At 37.0% G+C, this 23,107-nt stretch overlaps 1 protein-coding gene across 4 annotated transcripts in view; it reads left to right on the forward strand.

Annotated features, from left to right (window-relative positions):
• Positions 1 to 23,107, forward strand: part of LOC109107504 (protein diaphanous homolog 3-like) — a 280,378-nt gene that overhangs the window by 22,797 nt on the left and 234,474 nt on the right. For 3 of the 4 annotated variants that reach the window (XM_042766599.1, XM_042766602.1, XM_042766600.1), the window contains exons 2-4: positions 122 to 154; positions 6,495 to 6,668; positions 9,466 to 9,570. In XM_042766599.1, coding sequence (XP_042622533.1) covers positions 122 to 154; positions 6,495 to 6,668; positions 9,466 to 9,570 — 312 coding nt within the window. The remainder of the gene's footprint in view (positions 1 to 121; positions 155 to 6,494; positions 6,669 to 9,465; positions 9,571 to 23,107) is intronic. The other variant, XM_042766601.1, reaches the window with a different exon arrangement.

Here is a 23,107-nt window from a genome sequence, read left to right on the forward strand (position 1 = left end):
GTATTTAATATTTTAGCTTCTATGTGACGGCACACTGTCACCTGACATGAGGACTGCAATGTCATTTTCAATGCCACTGTGAATTAATTCTACTTATCTCTCTCTCTCTCACCGTTTATAGCACTTAAACATCAGAACACTTACTGATGATGTGGTAAGAGTCCTTTATTCAGGTTTTTCTTGATCGCTCTGTCAGATATTCACTCTTTTTAATTCTGTGCCTTGTTCTTCATTAACAAGTTTACATCTTCGAAATGATTCCTTCTCTCTGATATTTTACATTATTAAACCCATATCAAAGACTATTAGAAGACCCATGTCTAACACAGTGCTTTGAGTCTCATAACCACAGCATTTTATTCGCAGTCTGTATGATACAAGGCTGATTATGTGCAATATCAGTTTGCTCAGGTTTTTTGAGCAAACTGAATATACTAAGCTACTACTACAAATGTACTATGATTTTTTTCTTTTAATTTATTTAAGCTTTCCTTAGGGTGAGTGGTTTCTTTCTTACGTGCCTAACACTTGAGGACTTACCTCTATTAAGCATGTGGCATGCATCATATTTACATCACTAATAAGGCTGCATGCGTGCAACTGTAAACCTTAAACAATTGATTGTGAAGCTGTTTAGCTCATGGTAAGTAATAAGTATACATTTGTCTGCACAAATAATTTCAACATTAATTTTTTATTATTATATTTAATTGACTTATTTATTTTATTTATTTATTTATTTCGACAGGTAATACAGTAAAGTAATTCCTCTCTTTTATATAACTTGATGATTTTGACAGACCAAACAATAACAAAATCAGAAATTAGACCAGAAATTAAAGGGAAACTACAAGTCAGAAAACCTATTAATGATTGCAAAATCAGGCTAATTAATTGTTTAATTTTTGATTTCTAATTAGCAAAGCTTTGGAGTTGTTTGTTTGGTTTTCCTAATTTGTTTGTTAGAGTGATGAAACAAAGATGGTGTTGAGCTGAATATTGCATGTTAGAATTTCATGTGCTGGTCTGAATTTCATTAAACATTGGTGGTATCAAGCCTGTGCAGCTGCACCCATTTCCTCTAGCAGCAATAATGAAATAGTTTGGTTGGAGAACTTTAGGTCATGGAGTAGAGCAGTCAGTTAATTTAAACAGCACCTAGACCATCTTATCGATGGAACTCAGTGGCCGGTTTTCACCCTCATGGTGAATAGCACCAACTTTGGCATTTAGCACTGCAATACTCTCCATCCTACCTTCGATCCCATATCATCCTTCTCACGTCTGCCCTGCTTACTCACTATTCATGTCTTTACCAGGTTTCTTCTTTCTTCACTACGTTTCAATCTTCTCCTCTTTAATTATTCACCTCGTGGGTCCTCCATCTCTCTTTCTCACAGTCCTCCTTAATTGTAAGATCACTTGTGTGGTCTTAAAATGTGTTTTGTTTCTTTTGCATTATCGATTAGCATCAAAATGTGTTTTTGTTTGTGTTGGTTTGTTATCGATTGTCAGTCTCTAGTCGCCAGAGGGAAGGTAGACCTAGAAACAGGAAAATCAGGATTATGATGAGGTAGATGCTGCTGGGAAACTTTTTCTGTCTCTCTATCTATCATGCACCCCAAAGGTGTGGTCTTGAATAAACACATGAATGAATGGATTGAGAAGCAGATTTAAAGACTGGATGGATAAATGCAATGAAGAAAAACGAATTTAAAGGAACAGATCACCCAAAAATTAAAACTTGCTGAAGATGAAATCACCCTCAGGCCATCGAAGATGTAGATGCCTTTTTTTTTCTTCATTGGAACAGATTTGTGGAAATTGAGCATTACATCACTTGTCAGAATGAGAGTTCATACAATTAATAAAAATATCACAATAATTCACAAATAATCCACACGACTCTGGTCCACCAATTAACATCTTGCAAAGTGAAAAGCTGTTTTAATAAGATTACCTCAAAAAAAAAAAAAAAAAAAATCATCATATTGACCGTTTTTACAGACTCGAAGACTCATCTCCTGAACCACTGCACCAAGGAACAAAAAAGCACAAAGGAGCAAAATGTAACCAACACAATAAATCCGTGCAAACAGATTTAATAAAGTTCAAATAGTTTTCAGTTTTCACAGCTTTTAGGTTACGTTTATACTAGTGCATTTTTGTTTTAAAATGTATAGCTTAGACAGAATCATAATTTCTATTAATTTTTCACTGATTCACTGATGAGCATTAGCCGCTTCCAACACTGTCGCTTCAAAAGACGTTAATTGATAGACTCATGTTTTTGTATATTATTGTGTTGTTTTATCAACTGTTTGAACTCTCATTCTGACTGCATCTACAGGTCCTTCTCAAAAAATTTGCATATTGTGATAAGTTCATTATTTTCCATAATGTAATGATAAAAATTAAACTTTCATGTATTTTAGATTCATTGCACACCAACTGAAATATTTCAGGTCTTTTGCACATCATTGTTTTTAATACTGATGATTTTGGCCATACAGCTCATGAAAACCCAAAAAGAATCCTATCTCAAAAATTCAGCATATTTCATCCGAATTATAATAACTAATAAAACCAATAAAAGAAAAAGTGTTTAATACAATTTAAAAGTCAAATAAATAATCAGTTATGCACCCATCAATATTGGTCGGGAATACCTTTTTGCAGAAATTCACCAGGACCCGCAATAAGCAATAAGGTAGTACCTATTACCCTACTGATATTTAACTATATTATTACACACATTTTCCTGTTAGTCTGTACTGCTTTGAAACAATCTGTAAAAAAGAAGAAAAAAATAGCGCTTGGTTTCAGCTCACATTTATTTACTTTAATCAGTTCTGACGCACCTACGTAGTTACTGTTAACTACAATGCGGTTAGCCTACTGTGGTGTTAATAGCAATGCGTTAAGGGGCCTGCTAAAAAGGAAGCTATGCGTTAGAATAACGTAACATTGTTGTTTTTTTCGATCAGCTAGACGTGCCCCCCTGCCACAGTTACGCGGTCAATTATGTGGGAAACACTGCAGATATATTTAGAATAAGTTTAAACGCAACGTTATAGGTTTGACCTCTTATGACTGCTTTCAATGATAAACGGTATTCGCTTTGGGCTAAGGCAGGCTGTAAGTCAGCCTATTTAAAGGCAGTGTATGAAAACTAAATCTACAATCATGGGGGACGAACGACAGACTCAACGTCAAAAGAGTAATGGGCTTGGCGGTAGTGGATTTTGGCGCTGTTGTTCAACTAGGGAGCTGCAGAGCTCCCTCTGGTGGGCAAAAAAAACTATGCTCATTTGAAGCAGAGTGTTGGGTCTTCGCGTCTCTCAAATGCTTTCTCATATCGGCGAATAATACAATATCCCACAGATTTCTCTTCACAATATCCCACAGATTCTCTATGGGGTTCAGGTCAGGAGAGTTGGCAGGCCAATTGAGCACAGTAATACCATGGTCAGTAAACCATTTACCAGTGGTTTTGGCACTGTGAGCAGGTGCCAGGTCGTGCTGAAAAACGAAATCTTCATCTCCATAAAGCTTTTCAGCAGATGGAAGCATGAAGTGCTCCAAAATCTCCTGATAGCTAGCTGCATTGACCCTGCCCTTGATAAAACACAGTGGACCAACACCAGCAGCTGACATGGCACCCCAGACCATAACTGACTGTGGGTACTTGACACTGGACTTCAGGCATTTTGGCATTTCCTTCTCCCCAGTCTTCCTCCAGACTCTGGCACCTTGATTTCCCGAATGACATGCAAAATTTGCTTTCATCCGAAAAAAGTACTTTGGACCACTGAGCAACAGTCCAGTGCTGCTTCTCTGTAGCCCAGGTCAGGCGCTTCTGCCGCTGTTTCTGGTTCAAAAGTGGCTTGACCTGGGGAATGCGACACCTGTAGCCCATTTCCTGCACACGCCTGTGCACGGTGGCTCTGGATGTTTCTACTCCAGACTCAGTCCACTGCTTCCGCAGGTCCCCCAAGGTCTGGAATCGGTCCTTCTCCACAATCTTCCTCCTCCACTTTTTCCTTCCCACAGACTTCCCACTGAGGTGCCTTGATACAGCACTCTGGGAACAGCCTACTTCGTTCAGAAATTTCTTTCTGTGTCTTACCCTCTCGCTTGAGGGTGTCAATGATGGCCTTCTGGACAGCAGTCAGGTCGGCAGTCTTACCCATGATTGCCGTTTTGAGTAATGAACCAGGCTGGGAGTTTTTAAAAGCCTCAGGAATCTTTTGCAGGTGTTTAGAGTTAATTAGTTAATTCAGATGATTAGGTTAATAGCTCGTTTAGAGAACCTTTTCATGATATGCTAATTTTTTGAGAAGGACCTGTATTTACTGCATATGATCTATTGGTGATCAAGTAATGTAATGCAAAATTTCTCCAAATCTTTCTGATGCACAAACCAGCTCATCTACTTTAAATCCTGTGTGTCTTGAGGGCAAGTATGTTTTCACCAAATTTTTATTTTTGAGTTAACTATTCTTTTAATGACAAATGTTGTATAAGTTAAATTAACAGATGTATTCTTTGGATTTTGTGGGGTTGCATAATGGTGTAGGACATGTTTTCCATGAGTGAATCATGTCCTTAGATAATGGAAGGTTTTTTTCCAAGTGAAGGCTGATGTTTGGTCATGGTAGAAATGCATTTTGGTGTTGAGGGGCTGAATTACTGAAGAGGGGTCTGGTGGAGTGATCAGAAGAGGAATGGAGGGGAATGGAGCCATTAGTAACATCAAAGTGTCTGTTGGCGAGAAAGGGAGAGAGAGAGATTGCATGAAAGTAAGGTGTAGACTCACTCATAAACACCTAAACAGCTCTGAAAAGCACTTCATCATCTAGATCAGTTCGCGTCGGCTGCAGTATGATGCCTGTTGTTGTTGTTATCGAGGTAGCGGCTGAACACATTTATTTATCTATTCACTGCTAACGAGTGTAGAATAGCAAACCGCTTCTTCCCTCCACTGGGGATGAATCTCTGTGATTAAACTGATCAGTGCCATCACTCAATGTAGCGAAGAGACGCTTTAGGGCAGCAGCAAACCAAATTAGACAGATGATGGTGTCGTTTGGTATCAGACACCACACATTTGCTCCCTGCATTGGCTCCGTGAACTGTAGTCGCTAGCTACACTCTGATCTACTGCTTGTGTTTAATTAATTTTACATCAGTGTCATTGCTGATTATCTCAGCATGTAGCTCTCCTTCTCACTGAGATAATGTGCAATGGGTGGCGTTGGTGAAAAATATTCTCGAAGATAACTGCTGCTAATTCGCACGCCCCTCGAAAGAAAGGGGGCAAGGCCCCTAAAAATAAACCACCCACCTTTTCAGCTAACACTGACATCTCAATCGCCCGTCTTCTCCCCATTGCGCCCACAGGCTGAGGGAGAGAAAACAGCTTTCTGATAAATCTAATCTAATTAGGAGATCATTATCTGTGTGATGCGGGGGCCCACCACCTCAATATAAATCGACGGCAAGTTACACTGTCTCCCCGGACACTCTGTTCGTTAGGCATGGTGAATGTGAAGCATTCTAATGAAAGTCTGCTTACAATAAGGAATCTATAACTGATCATAAACAAAGTTAACAGGGTTAAGGTGGGTGTTTGATGAAGATCTGAAAGCTTTTGAACTTCTGTCAGTTCAGGCTGGTCTTTTGAGGCCATTAGAAGGTATGTACAAGACTGCTGTGCTTTATAGATTTGTTGCCTTGTTGCGAAGTTTGTGCAGTGCCGTCTTTTAATATAATCTTCACAACTGCAGAACTATAATGGTGATGAAAAACTTTTGGGTATGTAGTAGTAATAATAATAATAATACGATGTTCTTAATTGTAATAATTAATTAATTAATTAATAATATATAATAATATTATGAAAAAAATTAATAATGCCAATATGAGGAGGGAATGTGTGTTTTTGCCAGTTAACACAGACTGTGCTTTGTGCTTTTGTTTAATTTATAATTCAGAGATTAAAGCTTTTATTGTGTGAAACATTTATTTCTGTAATGTAATATTTATAATTTTTATATATTTTCACTTTTTATACATTTTTAGCAAAATGCAAAAAATACAAATACAGTAATATTTTTTTCTTTTTTAGTTTTAATAAATTTTAAAATGTTGAATTTCAGCAGTCATTAATGCAGTCTTTAGTGTCACATGAGCCTACAGATATCTTCATAATATGGTGGTTTAGTTCTCATGGAAACATTTATTATTATTTATTACAACTTATTATTATTATCGTTACAGTTGTGATGCTTAATGTTTTTGTGAAAACTGTGATACATTTTTCAAGATTTCAGGAGCAGCATTCTTTTGTAACATTGTAAATGACTTACCCCAGAGTTTTGAATGGTAGTGTATGTTTTGTATGTTTACTTAAATGGAGACAAAATCAACAGACTAATCATCACTTAGCAAATCTCACTCATAATCTCACAAATGTCTCATCTTTCTTTTAGCTGGACCGATTTTCCAGTATCCGGATCCCTGGCAGTAAAAAGGAACGGCCACCCCTCTCCCACATGTCAAAGCATTCCTCTTCTGGTGACTGGTCCACTTCCTCTGAATTTGAGGAGCTTTCTTCAAAGATTACTTCAGAGAAAGAAATCCTTGCCCTCTTTGAGAAAATGATGGTAAGATGTGTAATTGTAGACAAAGTACTTCAGTTCTGTTGTGAAACACAAAGGCATAAGTCGAAACTTAAAGAGTTATTGAATATTTAGGGATCTGCAGATCTGAATTCTACTTACTGTGGACATGTATAAAACCAGCTAATTATTATTCCCACTCAATGACCTTTATCAACCTTTCAGCCACAATAATCACTAGAGGTTTATTTGCAATTATGTTTTGAGGAAACGCAACCTTTTCATTGTTATGGTAGGGAACCGCAACCTTTTGACCTTTCTCAATCTTTCAGGTTTCTGAAATCAATCAGCTTGTATTCATAGTAGGACGAGGCCCTCATGCCTATAAATACACATTTTAATTTACAAACTTTTTTGACCTTTCTCAATCTTTCAGGTTTCTGAAAAAAAAAAAAACTTTTCATATATACTTTTCAATATCAAAACAATTCTGCAGCTGTTGAAAGTTAACTGAATTCCATTGCACTTTTGTCACACATTCATCTCAAGCACATCCCTTTCATCAAATTTCTCACAAGTATCGTTTTAAAACATTGCACAATCCTCCGATGCGTTAGTGCTATCGTATGGAGGTCCCCATTGATGCCCTTTCTAAGAGTGGAGGTGGTGTTGGCAGTTGAGCAGCATCTCGGAGCACAGGATTGAGTGACAGGAGCAGCCACTGCTTGTTAATCTTTCTAAACAGGAGCAGCCACTTTGCTGGGTAGAGAAGAAGAGTGTGGCATAATAATCTCACAAATGTGGGCAGATTTTCCAGTAGACGCAGTCGGCCATTAGTCACGGCAAGTACGAATTTTGAGGAGCTAGATTACTTCATGAGAATGTCAGCAGAGGTGACAGGGCCAACAGTGGTAATGGATGCCTTTCCGCTCTGCGTCTCTCATCCTCCTCTCTCTATGACATCCCTCCTCTAATCAACTAGAGGTTATTTGTGAAATCCTATTCTCTCTCTGACACACGAGGACTGCATCATGCCTACAACCCCATCAGTAAAATCAAATAAGACTGAAGGATACTAGGACTGTTGCACAAAACATCCGTTATCGTTTTAAAAATTGGGGAGTGCGTATGGAGGTCCCCATTGGATGCCCTTTCTAAGCGCAGTTGAGCAGCAATAACACTTAATGATACTATTAAATTTCAATATAAAAGACTGAAGGATACTAGGACTGTTGCACAAAACATCCGTTGTTGCTGTTATTGTCTTTCTCTCTCATTTCTCTCTCTCTTTTCTTTCCTCTCTTATCAATTTTATTGTTCTGTTTGCCTCGAGATTTCCATGCCCTTTCTATCTGTTGATGGTAGTTGTAAACCGTCCACGGATGCACCCTAGTTCTTTTCTCTGTCTCCGTCTTTGTCAGAGATAGTGAGTTTGAGAAGTGCAGAGCGCTAGTTTGTTTTGGCACAGGAAGTGTTGCTTCAGTAATCTGGGAAGTAAAATTGCCAAATATATCTGCCAATGTCTGTTTTAGCAGTACAACAGGTTCAGGTTTATGAACATGCTCATTTCTGTTTCACTGTTAATTACTAATCTTTTCAGAAATTGGCCCATTAGATTTTCTAATACATAATTCTCGACTTCATCAGTCAGGCTTGTATTAGGTAGGTAATTTCTCCCAAAACTGCATACAAAAATGTGTCCACATAGACAACACATTTATAATAGCCAATCATATAACAATTTAGCAAAAACTGCCCTTTATTCATTAACTATCAAAATTTTTAAAGTGTTTCATCGAAAACATTTAATGAATCCCAACGCAAACTAGGGGATATTTTTAGATTCAGCTTAAACCCTCAGAGACCCAGCATAGCACCAGAATTGCAACATTTGTTTAAAACAAATAAAAAAAAAAAATACCCAAACTTTGCTAAATGTATGTAAAAACTACACAACAGTAGCTGATACTGAAATATATTACAATAATTTTGGTGGTAAAAAAATTCTGTATTATCTGCCACAGCTACCTAGTCACACATAAAGGGGGTCCTTTTGGAAAACCTTTGAGACATATTAATTAATTAAAGCGTTAAAAATATTAGACGGGGTGTGTAATGATGGTAAAAGGCTTACATGCCCTTAAATTTTGAATATGACTACATTTGAGACCATTTTTAAGTGCAATAAAAATGCAATGATGAGCATTAGGTGGTCAAATTTTGCAACCCTAAAAGCCCAGCGTTTTTTTTTTTTTTTTTTTTTTTTTTTAAATTAAACCCTGATACAACATGGTTTTTATTACTAATGGCTTTCTAAAGACATGTTAAAGAATAAAAGCAAAATACATGATGCAAATCAGTGCTTCGGTCTGTAAGGGTTAAATATGCTTAAAATATGCTTTTATTTTTTCCTTTGAGATATTTAACATATATTGTTTTTGTCATTTTCATCTCCTTTCCTTTTTCTTAATGTTATAAGATGTGGGGAAGACGTATCTGCGTGATGGATTTGCAAGCAGAGGTTGACTTCCTGTGGTTTCATTTATTTGCAGTTCCAAAAAGAACAGGTGTTAGGCATGATTTGATTCATGTGAGCATTGAAATGAAAAGATGCAAAAGCGCTTTGCTCTTCTCTGCTAAGTTTACAACCAGCATCTTCATTGCTATTTTCTTTTGAGCAAATACAGTATGTTGAATCAGTATTTGATTTGTTATACCCTTGTGTTTGGGTCAAAGGTCTTGCCATTATGATGGAGATCCTCATAAAGTAGGTCACAATATTGAAGAACTTCAATCAGTCTTGTAACAAGACTTTTTCCTTCTTTTACATGTGTGTTTTCAGGAGGATATGAATCTTAATGAAGAGAAGAAAGCACCTCTCAGAGAGAAGGACCTGAGCACAAAAAGGGAGATGGTCCTTCGGTACATCATCACAGCTGCAAAAACTGTAAGTCAAAGAATGACTGCATCCACACAGACTAACATATAAACCTGAAAGGATGAGCAGTAAATACTTTGATTACTTTTCGGTCCCTTTGAGCTTTCTTTTGCTGGATTTCCATTACTAACCCTGATAATTGAATAAGAAGATGGACTCTTTTGACCTAAAGGCCATAGGAGGTCACATCTCGGACTGCTCCAATCATTTACTCGGATCCTGTGTCAGTTGTGTCAGCGTCTTTATTAAACAATAAAATAATAAGTGGAGGTGCAGAATCACCACAGAGACACTGTGCATGTGTGTCCATGTTCATTTGTTGTGTATCCTTGTGCTGACTATGTATAAGCCGGTTATCGTACTGGTGGGTTTGCCCAGATAAAAATATCTGTAACTGCAGGCCTCTTATGAAGACATTGACAGGCTAAAGCCCTCATTTTAGTTTGTCTCTTTTGTTCTCTTGTCCTGAGGTGAGAGGGAGGCGTTGAACCTCCTCATGTATACTTATGAACTCATAATGCTGTGGTAAAGGATTGCAATATGTGATTTTTACATCATCTCCCAATGTGTAGTTTGCCATTTCGCTTTTCTGCAAATGGTCTTGCAAATAGTATAGTCTGCAAATAGTTATGCTAGAATACAGGAGGCAAAAGAAATTCTGTTTGTAGAATGTAGGAACAACAAAAAAAATAGCATCAGGTCCTGTCAAAAAAAAAAAAAAAATACAGATGGGAGTCTTCGCCCCAAGCAGTCTTACTTATACATGATGGTTGGAGCTGCATTAGATTGATTTCTGAGATTTTTGAGATCCATACTCGGGGCTTAAAGTTTTCCATCGCTACAACGGATTTCATTCATTTGGAAAAAATGAGGGGAAAAGAAACATATAGCGCATTATTGTTGCTGTTCTGCCGGCTCAGCTATTAATTTCAATTAAATGCAGTCATTCCACCGAAACAGCTGGCTCTTAACCATACAATCACATCTAATTGGTCAGAAGTGCTCTTGTGTGGTGGCGGTAGAGGGGTGTATTAATTAGCCTTGTTAAAAAACAAGAGTTTACGTATTAAGTTAGCATGTCAGTTATGGACGCGCTGCTTTTGGGAGGAAGGTTTGGAATGGATGTCACTCATTGACAAGTCCGTTAAAAACAAATCAAGATGATCTTGGCTTGAAGAAATGGGGGAGGATGGCCGGTTGCTCCGATCCTGTTGTAAAAAAATAAAACTGCAAGATGTGTGTATGTGTGTAGTATGCCATAAAAAACTTAAGAATGGCAGTAATGGCAAAAAAGCGCTTCTGCGCCATCAATCAGAAGATGCACAAAAAGCTGCCGTTCGTTCTCTTAAGTATACCCCCCCCGCCTGGTGCATCTACCACAATCGAGGTACAGGCATCTATGGCTGACCTTGTATATGGCCACAAAATGCGTATATGCGCATTCTTAGCTGAAAAAGACCTGCCGCTCACTCTGTCGCAGCCAGTAGTGGAGCTAATCAAGTCATTTGCTAATGATTAGGGGTGGGAATCTTTAGTCAACTCACGATCCGATTCCGATTCTGGGAGTCATGATCCGATTCCAGAACGATTCTTGATCTACTTTTTTCCCCCTTATTAATTAATTAATTAGTTTACCGATTTGAGAATCTTAAAGGGATACTCCACCCCAAAATGAAAATTTTGTCATTAATCACTTACCCCCATGTGGTTCCAAACCCGTAAAAGCTTTGTTCGTCTTTAGAAAACAATTTAAGATATTTTGGATGAAAACCGGGAGGCCTGTGACTGTCCCATAGACTGCCAAGTAAATACCATGTCAAGGGCCATAAAAGGTATGAAAGTCATCGTCAGAATACTCCATCTGCCATCAGACGTGCAATCTGGGTTATATGAAGTGACGGGAACACTTTTTGTAATCCTTGTGGCGCGGATGATACAGAAGGGCATATGCATCATATGGTGATATGGAGAGACACAGAGGAGACTGTTGACAAAGAAATTGTTGAATAAAGTCATTATTTTTGTTTTCTTCGCTTACAAGAAGTGTTCCCGTCACTTCATATAACCCAGATTGCACGTCTGATGGCAGATGGAGTATTCTGACGATGACTTTCATACCTTTTATGTTCGCCAGCTTAAGTGAAAGTTGATGTGCCTAGCATTTTCGACTCGTACATTACATGTCACACCCTGATATCACGTGTCTTCACGGGACCTTTACGGATTGTGTGTGAACGCACGCACATATTCCGGGTAAGCACTGGCAGTGTGAAAGTGGGCAAAATCTAGCGACCCGGGAACAATTGCCGGGACACATTACCGGTGTATTTTTCGGAATCGCAGTATGAAAGGGGCTCTAAACAGCTGATGGTTGTAACTTCCATAGTAAGGTAAAAAAAAAGAGTCATTGGGGACCAGAAACTGTTTTGTTACCCACATTTTTTTAATGTTCAACAGAAGAATGAAATTATTATAGGTTTAGAACAACTTGTGGGTGTGTAAACGATGACAAAATTTTCATTTTTGGGTGAACTGTCCCTTTAAGTCACACAGTCCACCGTGAACAACTGAAATGCCTCTCTGCCAACTGCGCGTTCATCATTAGTTACTGGACAGACACACTGATAACTTTCCCATTCAACGCTACATCTGGAGAGTCTTGTGTTCAAAGGGCAGATGTGAGCTCCTAGATATTTTAAACCACGCAGGTTTGTTTACTGCATGCTACGCTCGTGTGAAAGGGCTTTAACAGCGTGCGTTCTGGAGACTTCGTCGCTATGGAAAAAAAGACGCCAAATTCACGCCCAAATGAGCTTCTCTAAAAGACTACTTATAATTTATCTTATTATAATTGCTAGTAGTATTATAAACAGTGCAAAATACTGCACAAATCATTTTAGCTTAAATGTGGGATGATTCCGTATTTTAAGGGATGGGTGGCAACCCAGGGCTCTAGACTAACTTTTTGCACTGGTGCACCCAAATTTTCGACCGCATCGCATTTAACACCGCATTTCACTTTTTTTTTTTTTTTTTTAAATCACTGTCCATATAGGCATTATATTGACTTGTAGCCTAAATGATCAACTAACAATCTGTTCAACATAAAGTTCCTTATTTGAAGCAGTTCTTCAATTCTACAAGAAAGGTAACTTACTGAAAAAGTTTTGGTGCTTAAAGTGCTTCACTGAGCTGAAATTTAAACTTAAAACATCTCCAGATAAATGAAATAAAAAGAATCTAAATTAAGTGTTTTAAGGGCTTCAAACTGAACATCTAATGGCTCAATGTCTTATGGACTATCCTCCATTGCAGTCACATGCACCATGGATGGCCAACTCCTGTAGTTAGGCCTTATTGATCTTTGGCCTTGGCTAAACCAGCTGGCCACACTCTCTCTAGCATCAAAATCTTCCAGACTTGGTCCCTCAACACTGATTCTTATCAGATCTTCCACTGTGTCTGAATGGAGGAATGCTCTAGTGTCTGATTTGACCTGCCTCAAATAAAATCTATAGATATAAAACAGCTCAAGCATTTAACAATGTTTAAACTTTAGACCCAGATAAATGTGCACTATATCCAATAGTTTGTGTGGAGACGCTTCAGGACATGGAGACGGCAGCGTGATCACTTGCATTTTTTCAGTGGATACGCAGTCATTTTTGCTCATAAAGGTAAGAGTAATACATCATTCGTAACTGTAAAGGGTCTACTTTTATTTGTGAGCACTGACAATATCAACAAAACGTTGCGCTGTGTTGCGTGTGGTCTTTAACAGGAGTACAAAAATGAACCGACACTCAGTGAAAACATGCCTAAATTATAAATATATCTATAGAAACTTTAAATGACTACTTAATGAAATAAAACAAATTGAAAACAAAAACTCTTTCATTATAATCATAATCCGTAAAGATGCGCTTCTCTCTAAAGGCGTGTCTGAGGAAATGGCGAGTCAGGCTCGGCAACTTCATCCTTGCGACACAGACTCAGAAAACACTAGTTTATTAGTAAATAATTCAAAAATCTCCTTACTATTTGCCCGTATCATTTATGGTAATTACTTTTTGCCGGCAAGCTTAAGCCTATTGCGTGTATTTGAACGCAGAACTGTTCAGCTGCGCTGACAGCACACACCATACTGCTGCACGCCATACATACACCGTCCAACCGCTCTTCTACAGTCACGGTAGCACGGTCTCGTGTTGTTTCCACCAGCGCGGCAGTTTTGTTTCATTACTAATTGATGGATGTCTTAAATATGAAAGAAAGTTGAAGTCTAAAACAGACGGGAGGCCCGGCCCGCGTCTGAACTTTGACGTGAAAATTGGCCCGAAGCCCAGCTCGAGGGGTGTAAAAAAGTTGGGGCCTGTCGGGCTTGGGCTGAAATGCAGGGCTCTAGTGTCTGTTGTTTAACCACAGGGAGACTTTCAGAGTCGCGGAGACTTTTTTTTTTTCCTCGAATGGCTGGTTGCACAGGTCACACTCTAGAGCCCTGCAACCCTAATAACTGGCTGTGTTTACATTAATTTTGCATCATAAAAAAAAAAACATTTTGAAACGCAAGTGCATTAAACCACTTACACCTGAGTCACACACAGCCGCATGCGTGAGCAGTCTTCACAAACAAAGTGCACATCAGCATTTGAAATTAAAAGCAGCCTTCTGTTAGTGAGGTTCATATTTTAAATATATACGTCCACTGCATTCTAAACCACATAAATTATGACTTCGTAGAGCATTTGTAAGGAAAATACCGACGGGCGAGACCGCACACTTCAAGTGTAAAGCACGCATCTCTCATAGCATCCTGTGCAATGAAGCCCACATATGTCCTTGTAATTCGCTTCAACCTTTCTGAACTTTATGAAAGATTATTTTACGGAAGGTTCAAGTGGTTTATGTGTGTGAGGAATTGGAAGCATGCCAGGTACGGGTGAAATTCTCAGAATCGATCCAGAATCGTTGGAGAGAGAATATCGATGCATGGATTTTTCTTCCTTTTTTTTCTTCACCCCCACTAATGATCGGAGCGCACTTTACAAATTATCAATATCTTCTGCAAACATGGCATTGCTGTGCTGTATAAAACAGAACTGTCAGTCAAGCTGCAAGGAAAGACTTTCTTAATAAATGTAGATGAATCAACAAATGCAAACATGTACAGGATCCTTAATGCTCTCATAAGCGTCAAAAGCATTCTTTATTGGCTTTTATTATTTGAGAAATGAAAACTTGTGTTGCAAAGTTACGCAAATGGTTAATTATTTGTATAACTACATCACAAAGAGTCAAGTCTTGTAAATGCATTACATAAAAAAAAAAAATTAATTTCATAAAAGTGTGTAAATAGAAAATGCAAAAATAGAAATGCAGTTCAAAATTGTCTTTCTTTAAATGCAAATGTTGTTTGAGTATTTAATTTGTGTAGGTAAAGCATGTACTCACTATACTCCTAATTACAAGAAGGAAAAAAAAACTGCTCTTAAACTGGGTATGTGACAGGTATGGCTGTGGAATGGGGTTTGGCCAATGAAAAATTTTCAGTCAAAAGATAATTTTTTTGCTTTAACCTCTGCATACTGCTTAGAGGATTTGTTGTCTGTATATAAGCCCCGTTGTGTTGGCGTACAGGCGTACACGTCTTAGAATTGCGTGTGTTCAACACATCCTCCAGTTCTTTTATTGCACTACATGGCTCCACAAGTGGAAAAACTATATGCAGGATTGAGGCAAGGTGGACAAAAACATGCAAAATGCAACCAAAATTAAATCCCCAATCTAATCCTCCTGTTGTTTAGCTTTGCGTTCATTTACAGGGCATGCGAAAGATGGAAGAGAAACAAGAGCAAGGGAGTTTAATTATAATGCTATTTCTCTTTCCACTGAGAATTTAATTATTTTGGAGTGCTTGGAGATTTCAGGATGATTCCATTTGGATTGTATTTGCTATCTGGAGTGGCTGGTCATGAGTTGTGGTTTTTCTCCAGTCAACTTTAGTCTCTTTCTGCATTTGGAGTGCTGAAACTCATAGACCTTGGACAATCATGATAAACCTCCCAATGTATTGGAATCTAGGTAATTTTCTCAGAAAACCTACCTCAAAATAGATGACCCAACATTTTTCTTCCAGCAAATAAATAAAAATCACTCTCCTCCTTGTTGATTTGAGCTATGCTAGTGGACTAAAACCTTTTGAAGGCAATAAAGGTTTTTGAAAATGAATACTATTAAACATTAATGGGAAATGCTTCTTAGCCTGCATTCCCAGACGTATAATAAATCTACTCTTCATCTACAAGGTTGAAAAATCAAATCAGTTCAACAAATAATAGTTTGTGTTTTTTTTTCTTCAATTTGTTGTGTGTGACATTTAACTTGTGAACTGTTGGATTTTAGTTGAGGTTTATTATTGTCACCAGCCTTTTCCTGGGTTTCGTTTTAGACTGCCTGTTAGAGTGGTGACCTGCGCGGGACAGGTTTTTCAGTCCCGCTCCCGCAAGATTCTGTCCCACGCTCCCGCAGAAAAATCTCTTATCTGGTCCCTCTCCCGCCTGCGACATCCAAAAATCCACCATAAAAGTAATCTACAAGCCAGCATAAAAGTAATCTAATTAGATTTTTTTTTTTTTTTTTTATCAGCACATCAAAGAAATTTACATTAAATGGTTCTGTATCATCTCCTAAGATCCACAACATCCCAGCATAAATGCTCCTGATAAAATATTTGTTATTTAGACTAAGCATCAACATTCACAAACCACTGTTATTTTTAACAGAAAAGCAAGCATGGACTGCTGGGTGCATGGTTTGGCACGGCAGAATGCGAGCAGCACTTCCTTTATTATCACTAAAAGCTGACATCTTATAATGCTCTTTTATAACACAATGAACATATGCACAATGAATCTTTCACAATGTCTACACTTCATGTGTTAAAATGAGACTATTATTGAGCACGCAATTTCAGCACTGCGGTGAGTACTTTCTTAATTACCTCTGGTTGGCCATTGCGTTCCAGAAATCAACAGCTGAGTCTGTGATTGGCTATATTGCGCAACCCTTAAAACACTTGTTATAAATAGAAACCTAGCTTGCTCCTGTTAATCATTTTTAATGTTATTAGTTGTTCTTTTTGCTTTTGTGCAACACATTAATAACAATTTATATGTTTTAGACATTTTATGTTTAGATAATTTCTATTTTGGAGAGTTGTCACATGCCGCACCCTGTTGTGTTGGGTCCCGCGGTACTCCTGCGTAAGTGCAGGTCTCTACTTTCAATTTCGTCCAACTGCTCAACTTACTCAAAATATGTAGTATTGCACATCCTTTCTTGTTAGGTTATATACAGTTTATTGCAAACCCCTTTTTTAAAAATTGAATCTGTTGGACAGAACAGACGGTGATGTATTGGTGTTTTCAAAATTTCCCTTTTCATACTCAAATAAGCTTCTTCTCATTCTACTTTGACTAGTTTGATGGATGAACATTACTTTAAATGTGGAAAACTTCCTGGAGTTTCTCTCTCTTCTGCACTCGCCTGCTCCTTCACTCCTTCATCTCTCACTCTCTCCATCTCTTGTCTTTTGACATCCTGGCCCTGTTGTTTACCCCCTGTCTGTGTTCTTGACGAATAATTGCTTCTCAGTGAATCCTTTCCTTTTGGCTCTGCTCCTTCATCTTGCCTGGTAATTGAAACTATAGATTCTGGCATAGGCTTCTCTCCATCCCTCTTTTAATAACATTCACCTTTTAAAACATTCACCTTGCCAGTGCCAGGATAGAGTCTGGGTATAATTATCATTCGCTATACCTGGAATAGATGGTCATAGTCAAAGCTTTTGGTCTTTTGGCAATTTATGTGTCATCATTAGGTCTTGTTTAGTACTTAAGTGATATTAAAAGAGCTGGAAGCAACAAATCCCTAACAATCAAATACAAGTGGCATCAGTGTAATGGCCAGAATTATATGGCATTCAGAACGGAATTGAGTGTCTTTTAAATTCTTTCTCAATTCCTGATTTTATGGTAGCAAACAGGTTGCTGAATTGAAATTTAATACAAGGAAGTAGGCTACAATGAATTCAGATTAATCATAGATTGATAGATGGATAGATACAGTAGTTGGAAAGATGGATGGATAGAACTGTGGATAGATCGACAGACAAATGGATGGTTTTTATTGCGTAACAGTATGTTTATTGCACACTTACTCTTTGCAAACACAACACAGTTCACAATAGACGTAGACACCGTGAATACAATAGAACAAAAAAAAGACACAATTCCTTGGTTTTTCAATTTACGTGTACCTTATTTAGTTCTAGGACAGCCTGATGTACAAATGAGTGTTTTAATTTCACTCGATTAAACTTTTCTCTTTGAACAAATTTTAATTTGGTTTCTCAACTTTGTTTTAAGCCTAACAGACAAACACATGTACCGAACAGAATTGCAATACTGTAAGACACTCATAATTGCTGACTTCAAGAATAATAAAATAATCTGTTTTCTTGCTCCAAATGACCTGAGATGATGAAGAAAATAAATTCTCTGTCTTTTTACACAAACTGTCAATATGCTCTTTCCATGATGCCTTATTGTCTGTCGTTACACCTAAATACTTATACTTTTCTGCCTGTCTAATGTTTTCATTATAACTACAGGCTGTTTTATATACAGTACATCAGATGTTGACCCAAATACAATTTCCTCAGTTTTTTTTAATATTAATCACAAGAGCATTGTTGTCACACCACTCCTCTAATTTATTCACCCCTGCTGGTGCATTCCAGGGCTTTCTAAGTCACTTAACACCGATGTTAACAGTGCGATCAGTAGGGTTGTAACCGTATGAAATTTTCATGGTATGATAATCGTCTGAGAAAATATCACGGTTTCACAGTATCATGGTATATATCAAACAATAATTCTTATCAGTAATAATGACTCTTAAAAGAATAAGAACAAGTTATTTGAGAGGACAAATCCTTTATTACAACAAACTTAAAACCAATTTAATGAAAGTATTGAAGTCTCCATTCTGAAAAAAAATAAAAATAAAACATTCATTTCATTTAAAAAAAAACAATAAAAAAATAAAGCTATACACCTTATGTATATCTATATCACACTTTAACATTTTAATCTTTTAAAATGTTATTAAATGAAAAGAACTTATTTTTGGCAAAGTTCTGCACAACAGAGGTAGGCTATACTAAGTTAAAACATCGACAAACATGATATTCCTTCAAAATAATGTTTAAATAAATTATTATAAAGAATATTATTATTGTTGTTATAATTTTGATGTTTATTTAAGTTTTCTTTCAGAGCAGCTCTGGTGATGTTTGTTATGTTATGTTATGTTTATTTGAATAGGGACAAGTATGTCACATAAACACGTTACATACTACAACATTTTAGCCAAAGCTAATTCTCAATGTCCGTCCCGTTATGTAACTTAGAAGCTGAAAACACGATTAGAGTCGTGCCACGATTAGACAGCTTAACATCGTGATGTCTGTCAGCCATCGCCTATGGACTATGGCATCGTCTATCACCCCAACCCTAACTCACATCCATCCTCCAACTCCCATGTGTGATTGTGGTTCGTGTCTCCAAACATAATTTGGACAGGCCAGTAGTCCACAGAACCAAAACCAGGAATAAATCTTTCCAAAGAGTCATTCTTCCACTTTACTAATACCATAGACAAACACTTAACAATAAACCAAACACACGAACGTACCATACTGAAACGCAGTGTGCAGCTGGGCAGTGCACCTAAACACATTTCTATGGTCATGGCAGGAAACTTCCCTGCCCTTATATTTACTAATTTTTATTATTCATATTTTTTTATTTTATATACATATTTATAAAATATCTAAATGTTAAAATCTTTTTATAATATAATTGGAAATGAACTCTGAAGTAGAAAAACAATTTATTTCCCAGAATCCATTGCCTGTGAATTTCTTTGAAATTCAAATTAAAACGATAAGCATACCAGCCTCTACTTATGCAGTGAGGATGGTAGGCACTGATTATAGAAATGATGGATGGTCAGGACACTGTCAGTGTGAGCTAATGGAGGATGTTGACTCATCGTGTTCTGATAGCTAATGAATAAAGACAGACTGCATATATACCCGTGACACACTCAGACCAACACTTATCCCTTAATTAGTCACAGTATACTTCCATTAGTGACACAGACCAACCGCATTTGAGATGTAAATGGGAAAGCTGTAAGACACAGCAGGAGGGTGAACTCAAAACCTGTTTTCATCACCATCATAATAATTCTTACCTCCATCATTTATGATCCCTGGTTCATGTAAGTGTCAAATATTTAGAGAAATGCTACTGAAATTAATGAATCAACAGAATCAATGCTATTCTTACGTCCTCATCTGCTTCGTGGGATAATACTTTGCTTTGTAATTACAAAGATTAGCCTATTGCTAATCATTCCATTCTACTTTTATGTCCTGTTCAAAATATCACAAAATTGTTGGTCATGAAATAATTATTGGGTTTTAAATACTTGGATGATAATGGGAATGATAAATTTATCCGGCATTCACAATGTGGGTCTTTTGTTCTGCTCTAGATATGTGCTCTGCAATTCAATCACTTCATTGTAAAAAGGAACAATAGAGTTGGCAAACATTACATGCATAAAAACAGGCCACCATCCAAACTGTAGGTCCGGATGAGCCTGATTATTAAGCATGGTATCGGGGAACCTGCTATCCATCAGTTTATAGACAAATGAATCAAAATCCTTGGTTTGTCATACAGGATCAAACGTGGAGGAGGAAGCATGAATTTGGAAAGTGGTAATTTTATTTTCTTGATGAAATTATGTAAGGCTGATGTAAGGCTGATGCTTTTGAAAAGATTGCAGACTGCATTAATTTTTTTTTTTTTAAGCAAAGATATATTTAAAAAAAAAAAATTCTAGAGATAATTTGTAAACATCTTTTATTTATCTGTTTTTTGCCATTTAAAATAGCCATAAAAGCTGGCATGGCATTAAATCACAACTGTCTCCTAGCTCCAGAAATATTTTTGTGTGTATATGTGTGTGCTTGCAAATAAGGCTTTAATGATTGACATTGCTAATAAACCACATCGAGAGCCATGTATCTATCTGTACCATTGTTTGTGTTTTCTGAAAGTCAAGAGTAATTGGGAGACATAGTTACTGAATAATAATGAAGCCAACACAGAAGTGACTTGAACTGTAATTCGTCAACTGGCCGCTAGAGGCTGGCTGCAAAATGGAGTCAATCTTTACAAACTTTACAGCAGAACAAAACATGCTTACAGCCTGGTTCAAAAAATTATTTTGGTCTATATAGTTAATTTTGCCCTTCATGACAACTGTGTCGGGGGGTTCAATACACCGATTCAGACACACTGACGGCAGACCACTCTTTACAAACCTTCTTTAATTACATGGGGTATTTTTCCTGATTTTTTATTTTTATAAGTCATCTGTTTAAATTATATTTATTCTTAGTTCTTCGGAAACCTTCGGGTGATGTCACGGACACTACGTCCATGTTTTTATACAGTCTATGGTCATTACCTGAACTCTACCACCATCTGACCCAGTGCATGCAGAATAAACTCAGATTGAACTTCTACCAACCTGTCAGTAGCAGTTCAGGCATTTTCCCCGTCCAGCACCCTAGGTCTGTAGAATGTATAGAATGTATATTAGTGTAAGTTGGGTAGTTATTGTATAGACTTCAAAAACAAAGTTTTACTGCCGCCACAGAAAATCCTGTCTCAGGAGCTAAAACCAATGATCTGTGGTATTAAAGGCACAGCTACCGAGGAAAATAGAAGTCTTCTTAAAGTACATCACTTCCTTTCAGCTGAAGATACCAAGAATAAGAGGCTGAAAACAAACCCCAAACCTTTGAGTTAACATTGTCGCAGTACTACTGAAGTAGTTTTTGTGGTTATTGCAGGATGATTCGGCAGCCGAGTATTTCAAAGACAACCATGGCTGAAGGTCAGATTTTTAATGTTTTATTTTCCGTCCATTTTGAAGATCTGAAGGTGAACATAAGACATTGGTCAGAATTTGATTTTTTTTTTTAAATGTGCCTCTAAAAAGATGGTGGTTATTGAAAAAAGACCATTGTGCTTTTGACCTTATCTCACCATCCAATGCATAACTGTGGGCAGACTTTTATAGAGAATTTTGCAAAAAAATAAAAAAAACGTTGTGTCAAACACAGTTTGTTAGTTGAAATTTTCCTGTAAAGAACGCAACTTTTCACCCTGTCGGTTTTGTAGAAGCTGTACAATGTTGTCTTTTGTATGCTGAGAGTAAGACAGACTAATCAGTCAATCAAAAGCTTTGTTTATTTACATGCACAACTCAATGACACCTTGATAGCATGAAATCTGTGTCAAAACAGACTTGAAATGCCAAAGGTACTAGGGCTGTGTATAAGAGGTCGACCGATAGTGGATTTTGCTGATACCGATAGCTAGGTTGGACCACACAGTTTTTAAAATGGATACTGAACAAAAACTAAAATAGTGCTTTATTTTTTTTTTAAAAACACAGTACTGAACCATACTAGTAGTAGTAATAATAATAAAAGTATTAATAATAGTAATAGTAAATGTTTAAATTACCACAAAATCAGTTTTATTTTTTCCTAAATTCTGTTGTTTTTTTTTTCCCCGTTATTCCAAATTCAGTTATTTCCGTTTGAATTTTTCTGGATTCTGTTTTTTTTTTTTCGTTTGAATTTTTCTCCACTCCATTTTAATAGTTAAAGTTTATTAATCAAATAGCAAGTCTAATTAATTAAAACCATGAAACTTATACATTTTCACATAAATTTAATAAAAGTTTAACAAAAATTACATGTTTAGGGCCCTATGAAATGTTTTATTTTTTCTCACCATATTTTTTTATTATTACCAAATTCTGTGTTTCGGCATGTCTAATTATTTGAATCCATAAAACAACTTAATTTATTCATTTTTTTTTCTTAAAGAAGCCTTATGATTTTTTTCCCCCCTCAAAAATTCTGTGTTGAGTATTAAAATTTTTCTGGTTAACAAATGATGGCATGAAACATTAATTTAATTTCCCTTTTAATTGCTGAAAATTAAGTAAACTTTTATTGGCAAACAAAGGGGATTTACTATTCAAATTAAAACAAATAAACAAATATTCCGTGCTGTCAGTAATTTCAACCACTAGAGGCCGCTCTCATACTGTATAATGAAAACAGACCCTTCTCAGCCGCTTCAGCGACGGATGCATCTCTGAAAACTATCGGCATGGATTTTTAGCAATCCACTATCGGTGCCGATTAATCGGCAAAACCGATACATCGGTCGACCTCTACTGTGTATCGACAAGTGACTATACGATACATATCGTAATACAAGACAGCATTAAGTTTCATCTCAGCAAAATTGACCGCAAAATTGACTTTAATAGCTGCTTATTAAACACTGCATAGGGCCATTGCTAACCACTGGCAGAGCAGGCA

Source organism: Cyprinus carpio, chromosome A11 (genome assembly GCF_018340385.1).
Source record: "Cyprinus carpio isolate SPL01 chromosome A11, ASM1834038v1, whole genome shotgun sequence".
Taxonomy (NCBI): Eukaryota; Metazoa; Chordata; class Actinopteri; order Cypriniformes; family Cyprinidae; genus Cyprinus; species Cyprinus carpio.